General features: G+C 37.9%; 1 protein-coding gene across 1 annotated transcript; it reads left to right on the plus strand.

Moving 5' to 3' along the window:
• The first annotated feature begins 649 nt into the window (after positions 1-649).
• LOC147604216 (uncharacterized) lies at positions 650-5,702 on the plus strand. Its single transcript, XM_086795348.1, has 7 exons — positions 650-2,258; positions 2,370-2,441; positions 2,774-2,835; positions 3,012-3,153; positions 4,669-4,755; positions 4,976-5,065; positions 5,195-5,702. Exons 1-7 carry the CDS (start codon positions 1,896-1,898, stop codon positions 5,309-5,311), a joined length of 933 nt encoding a protein of 310 aa, XP_086651474.1. The 5' UTR covers positions 650-1,895; the 3' UTR covers positions 5,312-5,702.
• The last annotated feature ends 5,169 nt before the right edge of the window (positions 5,703-10,871 follow it).

Below are 10,871 nucleotides of genomic sequence, written 5' to 3' on the forward strand. Positions count from 1 at the left end.
AAACAAGGGGTCTAGTGGGAGGATCAGAGGCAACGTGGAATTCAAGTTATGAAAGTGATATGGATACTGAATATTTAGGATTTTGTGTATGGTGGTAGGGGACATTGAGCATTTGAGCTAGAATCATGGGGAAAAGTTCTGACATTTAGACAATGGTGTATCTTAATATGTTTTGGCTAATTATGATTTTGAAATTTGTCTCCTTTATTATTTCAAAGTAGAAGTTTATTGATGGGAGACAATAGCTATTGGGGATAATAGTTGAAAATGCATTTGTTAGTATCCTATATTCCATGCTTCATAAGCAAGGTGATACTTTTTTAAAACAATGAAATTAGTTTTTAATGTCCGAAAGTAACCCACCCACACAATAAGATGATCCTCCACCCACACAATAAGATGATCCTCCACCCACCATACAAGAGCTGGGAAGCCATACAACATACCAATAAGCAGAAGAGATGATACTGTTGAAAGTACATAAAGTTTCTAAATAGTAACATTTCAGTATCTCAAGGTGTTAACACAACTTGTCTCATGTGTTAAACCACATGTCAAGGGTTATAAAGTTTCTAAATAGTAACATTTCAGTATCTCAAGGTGTTAACACAACTTGTCTCATGTGTTAAACCACATGTCAAGGGTACACACTATGGAGAGGCAACCTTGCCTTGATGGGTGAGGAGAATTGGTGATGGGATACCTAGTGATCTTACTTTTCACACATGAACATGTTTGATACCTGTGGAGTATTTTTGTCCACATCAAAATGTCTGCATTCACTTGCATTATCCTTTTGTTGTAGATTGGGACATCTTATGTGCAAAAATTCAAGCACACAATTTGTTAGCGCTAGGAAAGGAGCGGAGGGAGACTTGAGAGAAAGGCTTGGAGCTGTGGTGGCGAGATCAAGGAACAAGTAATTGATGGTAGTCTAAGTTTAGGTTCTTGTTAAAGTTATGATGAGGAAGCTTGGTTATAAGGGCGGGAAGGAGCCTTTTTGGTCACATCAGGATGTTCGCATCAACTCACATCATCCATAGGGTATGGATGGGGATATCTTAGGCGGAGAAGTGCAAGCATGAAGAGTGTGAGTGTAATAAGGAAGGGGGTGGAGTGAGACTTGAGAGGAAGGCCTTAGTTTGGGGAGGAAGAATTGGAGTGAAAATTGATGGTAGTCCAACTTATAGGTGGATGATACATCATAAGGATTTTACTAAAGTCATGGGTTTTGGTCATTGACCGATCTAAAACAAGGAAGGGCACGAAAGGGTCGAATAAAGAGAAAAGTCTCGATGAAATTTAATGAAGTTTGAATTTGAGGGCAAAGAGGGTGGTGTAAAGGATCCGTGCATTTAAGGACCGTTTCAACGTAGCTTAGTGGCTAAAATGCCCAAGGGCCCAAGGGGCTGCCCGCACCTGACCGGCGCCTGGCACTTCACCTCGAGAAACACGCCAGCGGGCTGCCCGCTCCTCTTGCTGCCCGTTGCCCAATGTCCAGTGTGGACTGGACCCCCTTTCCTGCCCGGGCTGCCCGTGTTATAGCATTCACACTGTTGTACACACAACAACCCTCTAGTTTCTTTCAGACATGTCCACCTTCTTCACTTCGCGGAGCAAAATTCTCTGCTGCAGGCTTTTTATAAGCTTTAAGCTCTCTTTCATGTTGGAAAGGCTTGCTACTAGTCATGACTAGAAAGCACTCTCAGAGAAAGCAGAAGCCTGCTTTTATTTTTTCCTTCTCTCTTTGCAGAGCTTTTTCCTTCTTGCTTTGATTTGTAACGGGTATTTGCTCTCTCTGTTTGGGGGCCTTTTACGCTCTCTTTATTTTGCTGTGTGTGTGAAACAGAGAGAGAGAGAGAGAGAGAGAGAGATTCTACACTGTACTAATTGTCATGGGTGAACACCACCATTTCTCCTCGCTCGTGGACCGCCGAGGCTCGCCTACAGCTGCCCACTCCTCTTCTTCTACCTCCACCATTACCACCCCTTCTCCACCTTCTTCAAGCTTTGCTCATTTCGCTGAGCAGAGAAAACCACCATCTTCTTCCACTACCGCTGCTGCTAAGCTCTTCTCTCCTCAGGATTCTGCGTGTGAGAAAGAGAGCAAGCTTCTAGCTATGAAAACCTCTCGTGCAGGCAATTCTGAGGTAGTTCTTAACCTCCCAGATAATCTAACTGCAGAGTGTAGAATATGCCAGGAGGAGGAGGAGATTGGTAACCTGGAGAAACCATGTGCCTGCTCCGGGAGTATTAAAGTAAGGTTTTAAAAAAAACTTCATTTTAATCTCCTGCGAAAAAAGAAATCAAGATAGTTTTTTTTTGGGAAGAAATTTAGTGGGGGTTTTTTTTTTGTGGGTTGGGTTTAGTATGCCCATCGGAAGTGTGTGCAACGTTGGTGCAACGAGAAAGGAGACACTACATGTGAGATTTGCCAGCAGGTATTCCCCCCCTTCACCTCACTTGGTGTGTTTAGTAGGACATTATTTTATATAAATTTCTCTAATTAACGGCTCAGTAGGACATCACTTCAATTAAATTTCTCCAATTAAGGTTCAGTAGGAGATCACTTTAATTAAATTTATCCAATTAAGGGTGTTTTTGTAGTTAGCAATATGCCCATTCTAAGCTAACCCATTGTTTTCTATTTCATTTTTTTTCTTTTTTTTAAAATAGCGTTCTTTTTTAAATTAGTTCTAATCCTTTCCCTTTTTCCTATTAATTTTTAGAATATTTTAGATTGATTATTACAAATTTCCCCTGTTTCGGACAGTCTTACAAGAGCGGCTACACAGCCCCCCCTTCCCAAGCCAGCGACCATGCCATCGATTTCAGGTGTGACCATTTATCTCCGCCGTAGCATTTTCTTGTTTTATAGTTTTTTTTTTGGCATTACAGCTAAGAAGAGTTTTTGTTAGCACTATGCTTTGCGTAGCTAATGCAGTAATAAAAACCCGGCTTTTTAAAAAAAATAATTGGAGAGATTTTCTTTGGGTGTTTTTGTGCCGCAGTGACGATTGGAATACACACACAATGGAGCTACACGATGCCCGACTCTTGGCCATGGCTGCCGCCCAACGCCGGTTTTTGGACGCCCAATATGAAGAAGCCAACTCAAGCAGCGCATCATGTTGCCGTTCTGCAGCTCTCATTGTAAGGTCCCGTTCCTCAATGTGGCGGTTGTCAGGAAAACTGGCTGAGATTTTAAGAAGCCCTTATTTTTAAGGAATGATTTAACTGGCTGAGATTTTAAGAAACCCTTATTTTTAAGGAATGATTTTTTTATATATAAATAAGGAATAAATTTTTATATATTTTAGTTATAAAATTGGTTTTAAAAAATGATAGATTTAAGAGTTGTTTTTTTTAAAATTGGTTGAAAAAAAAATATATTTTTTGAGCACTGATAAGACCCAGCTTTTGAGTGAATTTTACTATGTACATTACAAACTAGATTTTAAGAGTTCTCATTGGTTTAAAAATATTTATATTTTGAACACCGATAAGACCCAAATTTAAGTGTTGTTGTCCTAGTTGTCCTTATTTTGATTGGTTGATAAATATATATTTTTGATTGATAAAGACCCAGCTTTTGAATGAATTCTACTATGTACACTACAAACTAGAATAAAACTTTGGTGCCTAAGACCCAACTTTTAAAACCCTATGTTTATTCATAGCAGAAGGCCTCGTTTATATTCTTAAAAATTTCACAAGCGGTTTCGTTTAAATAGCACCAAATTTGGGCTTCAGATCAACACTGAAATTTGGGTCTTCACACATACATTCCCTGCCCATCAGATGATCTGATGGGGCCGGGGTTGGGCGCTGAAATTTGAAGGCTTGCCCTAACCTTCGCCTTGAAGGTAATTAACAACACTTATTTGGCACCCACTATTGGGCACTGATGATGTTAGTGATGATGTCGTAGTATCTAGACCATTCTATGCATAATGGAGTTGATAGTTATATAGTCTTGTGGGCGCACTACCATGAATATATAACATGCATGTTCCTAAAATCTGAATTTGGGCATGCATGTTCCTAAAAGGTGAATTTGGGCATGTTCCTGGATTCATCTAGGTGTATATATACCAACACTTACAATGGCTAAGATCTGGCTAACTATTTGGTAACATTTTCTCCTCGTGGTCCCTAGAAGCATTTTGCTTAGAGTTAACATGCTTTTCACACGGTCTAGTTATTTGGCCATGGGACCTATTCTAGAATTGAGTGCCCTCTTTCTGCTACCCAAACAACATGCTAGTGGTAATGACTCAAGGGCCGAGTTTATAGTGGTAATGACTCAAAGGCCAAGTTTAATTGTGCCAAAAATTGACACAGTTTCATGCCAAGTTGCCTACAATTCAGCTTAATCTCTTCAAATTAAGACCCTTATATTAAACAAGATTATGCTAAATGTGATCAATTTTTGATTTCACAAAGGCAGCAATGCTAACACGCAGGTAAATCTACCTTAGATTTCTAAATATATGAGCACATAAAAAAAAAGAATACCATATTTATTATAACTTAAATGTTAGAATCTTCGACCCGCATTTTAACGGTAAAAAACATTCTTCGAAGTAAATGTACACACAACGGTAACATTCAAGTAATGGGTTCGGCGAAGTAACGGTAACTTTTTAGCTGTGCTTTTGAAAACAGTTGATGGCACTCTTACTACTCCGCCATGCCATAGCCATGGCAGCTGCTAGTGCTCACACGGACGAAGATGCCTCCATGTTCTTCACTGTGAGTACCCCAAATCTACGTCACAAATGGGGCCAAAATTCGGTGTCTATATAGTAATACAAAATTTTAAGAAAGATTAGTTTATACATTAATACAAGGTTTTGATTGATAGTTACACGTAAATTTAAGAAAGATTAGTTTACACATTAATACAAGGTTTTGGTTGATATTAACAGTAGATTCGATTGTAATAAGCCTGTAATTTGCTACGATTTTGCAGCTTTTTGTGCTCAGAGCCGTTGGTTTTCTGTTGCCTTGCTACATTATGGCTAGAGCCATGAACATGCTACAGAGAAGGAACCAGAGACAGGTAAAACTTAAGAGGAAAATGGGTTTTTTCAAAGATCTGTTTTGTGGTTAGACGATGCAGAAATTTCGATTTTTTTATATTAAGGAAATGAATTGTCATGATGTGGGATGGTGTATGAAATTATATCAGGAGGTCGCCATGGCAGCTGCCGAGGTAGCCATCCTCCTTCAAGCCGGCCAATCTCAAAGGATTCTCTCTCTTACTTCTGGCCAACCGCAGGCCGCCACGTCTCTCCACTCCCCTTGAACACCATCAAGCTGCACGTGCGTGCAGACTTGCGTGTCGTGTAGGTTGCAAAAAAGGAACTATAAAACACTTGAAACTATACAAAGTTCTCACAAGAGAGAGCTTAGTGGTCTCGAGATGCCTAGGGACTCGGTGGCTCAACAGGAGGACTACACTACGGTGGCACGCTTGTTGAGTATATGGTATATATCAACCTTCTCAACAAAAAGCTTAGTGGTCTGAGTGGTCTTAGGCCTTAATTTTGTTGTCTCATAATATATCTACTTTTCATACTGTGGGCTTCTTTGCTCGTGTGGGTGCGCACTGAGAGATGGATATCAATCAATTATATCTGTCATTTAAGACTTGTAAATGCAAATTGATACTATCCAAAAGCCTATTTTCTCAAAAAGGCTTTCCTTGCCTTGTTTAATTATGTTTCTCTTATATTATTATGTAAGTGTTGCATATTTTTGTCCCCACATTGTCTTACAATCTATGCATGACATTGTCCCACAATCTATAGACTTTAAAATGTTGAGTTTTCTTAGATTAATTCAGTTATTTGTTTAAATATAAGATGTGACTCGGTTTTGAATGTTGGTTATTGCTTTGAGGTGCAACAAAGAGTCAAAATTTGATGTATTCGCAAGGTACCTAGCGCCATTTTCTGAACCTCTTTCATTGCTTTGGATGATGTGCTTGTAGTGACAAGTCTAGTTGCTAATTATCGATGCTAATGCTTTTGTATGTTCACGAAATACAAGGTTAATGCACTCAATATGTTGTTCACTAGCAAATGGATCCTTGTAGTAAATTTAATGCTAAGGTAATGAACATCAAGTAAGAGCTAGAATTAAGGCTAGATATATATTTAAGTGTTGTCTACCTAGCCTTGTGACATGAAAATTTATGTAAGGTAGTGCACCAATTCCTCTTGCAACTTTGAAATGCAGATGTAGTTAAAAGCCAGAGCAAAGGTTCATGTCATGCAACTAGTGTAGTTTCAAGTTTTTTTTTTGAGGAACCAAGTTTACCAATAGAGCAATTTAAAATTCATCTCTAGTGTGGTTTTGCATGTAGCAAGCATTCCTTCGTTGGTGCATGGAAGCTTCTCTAACCTACGTCTTAGTGATGATTTAGAGTTTTCAAGAAAAATCATAAATGATAGTGTCATGGCATCAAGGAAAATGTAAGTTAAATTTAGTCTTCACACATCTTAGTAAACAATACAAAAAACCTTGTATGTACTAGGTTAAGTGTAAGTCTTTCAAGTAAAGATATTAATTAATGATCCCATGTAACTTTGGTGCAAGTATGTTTGGTCCATATGGTTTGGAAAAGGCCTTGAATGTGTTATTATTATTGTTTAAAGATTTACATCTTTTTTTGCAACTTATAACAATTACAACCTTTGTGATTGTTGGGATGAGGTGATGAAAACCACTTCAACCCTGTTGGGACAATCATGTACTCATGTACTCATGAGCAACAAGTCCAACAACCATAAGCTAGCATAGAACCTTTAAAATTTATAATCAAGTGTACATCACAACATCCCATCCCTGCCCCTTTTTTTTTTTTCAATTGGACTTAGGCCCAAGGTCTTACAACAATTATCCTTTTTCATTGCTTGTTGGGTATACACCCATAGGCGATTGCCACCGACGAGGAAGCACCATATGGGGTTTTGAACCCAAAACCTCATGGTTCTAGACAAGCACCTTTACCATCGAAGCTATTGCGTCATTGGCATCCCATTCCCACTCTACCTTCTTCTCTCATGAAGAACCTAACAAAAGACCATATTTATAAAGAGTTTAAGGATATTTATACTTTTTTGAGACCTTTGTTTTTGTTTTTGGCTGATTGGAGTAAAAAATAAACTACATCAATTTAGGTTCTTAACTTTGATTGTAATAAAAAAATGCTAATTCTTTAAAGCATTTGAAACATTCCCTCCGTGACTTTTTTGAAGGTCTTTACCATCGATTTCCTTTGCATGTGTTTGGAGAACTTCTCAATCGCTTTGTCTCTATTTATTGATTTGAATTAGTGTTTCTAAGGAGAATTTTGAGAGAGAAAAAAGCATGGATTAGAGAAAAATTAACTACATCAATTCAAGTTCTTTAATTGTGTAAAAAATTGAGAAGGTGTCTAGTTCCAAGGAATGATTCTTTAGAGCAATTGAAACATTCCTTCCCTCCATGATTTTTTTTGAAGGTCTTTACTATTAGTTTCCTTTGATTGTTTTTGAAGGACCTTCTCAATCACCTTATCTATATTTATTGATTTGAATTAATGTTGCTAAGGAGAATTTTAAGAGAGAAAACATTGATTTTTGTTCCACTTTTGAGCTAGATAGAAGGGAGTCGAGAATGCCACATGTACACATGCACAAATGTAGTTAAAGGTTGGCTTCAAAATCTCCAACTACTTTGTTAACTTTTGAGTGTTCTATACCATGGGAAAAATACTTAAAACCTAGTAGTGATGTTTCAAAAGTGGACAAGGACCAATAACTATTTTAGCATGCAATCAATTTGAGCTAGATAGAAGCGAGTCGAGAATGCTACATATATACGTGCACAAATGTAGCTAAGGTTGACTTGAAAATCTACAACAACTTTGTTAACTTTTGAGTGTTCTATACCATGGGGAAAATACTTGAAACCTAGTGACGTTTCAAAAGTGGACAAGGACCAATAACTATCTCAACATGCAAGAAATGGCTTCATGCAACCAATTTGCATGTGTAAATGAGGTATTATCTCTTTCTCATTTTTCCCTTAGCATGAGGCATGACCCATCTCAAGGAGAAAACCTCCTCTCCTACTTGTAAATACAAGATCCAAATGAGAGACAAACACAACCACCCGCCTCCCCCGCCCCCCTTCTCCTCTCCTTGGTGTAGTAGCCTATACATGAAGATGAGAGACAAACACAACCACCACTACGCCATCCCCCCTGCCCCCCCCCCTCTCCTCTGGTTGGTGTAGTGGCCTATACATGAAGCTGCTACTCAAGAAATCCCTACCTTAAGTGCCATTTCCTAGGCTTTAATGACCTCATATGGATCATAATTGGTTCCTTGGCTTGGCTATGAGGCAAAGGGACTCATCATATCTCACATGTCCCATCCCTTCTTGTTCTAGGTTGTTTAAACATTTATTGTGTTTATAATAAACATATAAAATTCTTGTAAATCTTCTTAAATCATTTATTATGGCTAAGAAAGTCTTCGGGTAAGGGCAAAAAGGTGGTCTTTTTTCAAAAGTAGCACCATTGCTAGGGGTATATCAAGCAAAATAAATTGTGGGAATGGGAATAATACATTTTTTCAAGGGAGACATATTATTTATGTTGAATGATACTCGACAAGTATATTGCATGAAATGTTAAGTTAATATAAGTAAGTGCTTTTTACTCTACTATGTGGGTTTGGTCAAACTTGAGAACAACATGATTTGAAAGCTAAAGGAAAGGAGTGAATATCTAATATCTCAAAAGAAAGAATTGCCAACTACTAATATCCTAACTTTTATGTGTGTACCAGATGCTAGGGTTTTTAAAAAACGGTATTCTAGTGTAAAGAATTGTCTACTAGTATATTAATTTTTATGTGTAGTACCCTAGGCTAAGGTTGAAAAAAACGACATTCTAGTGTATTTGTATCGGCCAGAATTAAGAAAAAGGCTTAGATATTAAATAGCCCTTATTTTAAGGAATGGAGATATCGACGAGAAGGTGTTATTTTAATAAATGTTTTTTTCATATATTTTACTTATAAAATCAGCATATACTAGAGAGATTTTGGAAACAAAAACAGAATAGCTTTAAGAATTGCCCTTATTTTGTTGGTTGAAAAATATGTGTTTTTTTCGAGCACTGCTTTCAAGACTTTTTTGTCTCAAATCTATTCATGATATTACGTTGGGAATTTTGAGTGACAATTTTCTCCAAGTAGCGGTCAGAAACTAGTTTGGGAAAAAAGAAATCCAGATTGAAAATCAGGGCGTTGAGAGGATCTGCACTGAAGGAGTGAGCAGAGAGTGGTGGAGTGCACCTACAAATTGCAAAGGCGTGGAATTCAACAACAGATGATACTGGGTGTCAGTGAGAGAGCATCGGGTAGGGGAACACACACACTCACACACACACACACACTAGGCACGCGCTTTGGAGATTCAATAAAGTCATTAAAGCTCCAAAATACGGCAACGCCATGATCGATCATTATCCCCCAAGTCCCATGGGTGGTGGGCCATGGGCTGCAGCAGGTGCACGGCCACCCGCCTGTGGGCCAAGCCGGACCGCTGCAGCCTAGCTAGTACAGTGTCCCAGTCTCCACACTTAGGCCCGTTACACATACCCCATGTATGGACGGCGGAGATTGCCTGCCTGTGAATTATGGGCGGTGGATACCCACCACATCAGCATGGGCAGGCAGGGGTACGGCCATGTGTAATGGGCCTTAGTCCTTCATCATCTATTTGAACTTTAGGCTTGATTTTTGACACGCACCTTTGCCTTTCAAAATTGAAAGGTTTTGTAAACTATTTTAAGTTTTTTTTTAAAACTTTAGTGTATTTTCGACAAACATTTTAAAAGTATTTCACGGCCAAAATGCTCAAAAATGTTAGCCTTTGAATAATACAATACTCTCGTTCAAATTTAGCTAAAAAATGAGTGCGACTCCCGTAAAAGCAACTATTATTTGAAGGAGTGCCCCGCAAAATATTTTTCACATGAATCCTTCTCACCATGGGTTCAAGACGAAAATCCAATTTTGATCAAGCACTTTCTTCATAATTTTATCCATTTAGTACTATTTAAAAAAAATCATAGACAACATTTCTTGTTCTCCTCTCAAAGTCAAGCAGATTCACCCAAGGATCCTCTTTTAGGAATTTGCGGAAACAATCTCTCAAGCAAAACAATTATTCAACCATTCAACTTAAGCTATTGTAACAAATTCAACATAAACCAAGCTTTAAAAATTAACATATGAAAATACTTAGCTCTTGCACGACACAAACATTGGGGGCAATCTTCTCCTCTCACGTGTGGACATGAGTATTTTGAGCATTCAATTGCCAATAATAGGCCATAGCCTTCAAAAATACAAAAGTTTTGCTTTTCCTTACACGATGCTCTCTCTTTATCCAAAATAGAGAGCTCTTAAATATTAAATTACTTGGGACTAGGGAAAAGATTTTAAGCTTTATAAAATGAATGTTAGCAAGTCTATGCTTCAATACTAAGCTTATAGAAACAAAGAAATAGATGTGCACAAGCTAGCACATATAAATACAAAAGTTTTGCTTTTCCTTACACGATGCTCTCTCTTTATCCAAAATAGAGAGCTCTTAAATATTAAATTACTTGGGACTAGGGAAAAGATTTTAAGCTTTATAAGATGAATGTTAGCAAGTCTATGCTTCAATACTAAGCTTATAGAAACAAAGAAATAGATGTGCACAAGCTAGCACATATATATACAAAGCTTGTCCAAAATTATGAATGCCTTTCAAAAAAAATAATTTGTACGCTTTCGTCTCAATCTTTTGAGTTCTCTTCA

The sequence above is a fragment of the Cibotium barometz genome, chromosome 62, assembly GCF_041138505.1.
Source record: "Cibotium barometz isolate CiBa-2024 chromosome 62, ASM4113850v1, whole genome shotgun sequence".
Classification (NCBI taxonomy): Eukaryota; Viridiplantae; Streptophyta; class Polypodiopsida; order Cyatheales; family Cibotiaceae; genus Cibotium; species Cibotium barometz.

Excerpts from the sequence above, each read along its gene's own strand:
- LOC147604216 (XM_086795348.1), top strand. The coding sequence starts at position 1,896 with ATGGGTGAACACCACCATTTCTCCTCGCTCGTGGACCGCCGAGGCTCG. Across the intron at positions 2,259-2,369 it reads CCTGCTCCGGGAGTATTAAA|TATGCCCATCGGAAGTGTGT; the intron begins GTAAGGTTTTAA and ends GGTTGGGTTTAG. Across the intron at positions 2,836-3,011 it reads GACCATGCCATCGATTTCAG|TGACGATTGGAATACACACA; the intron begins GTGTGACCATTT and ends TTTGTGCCGCAG.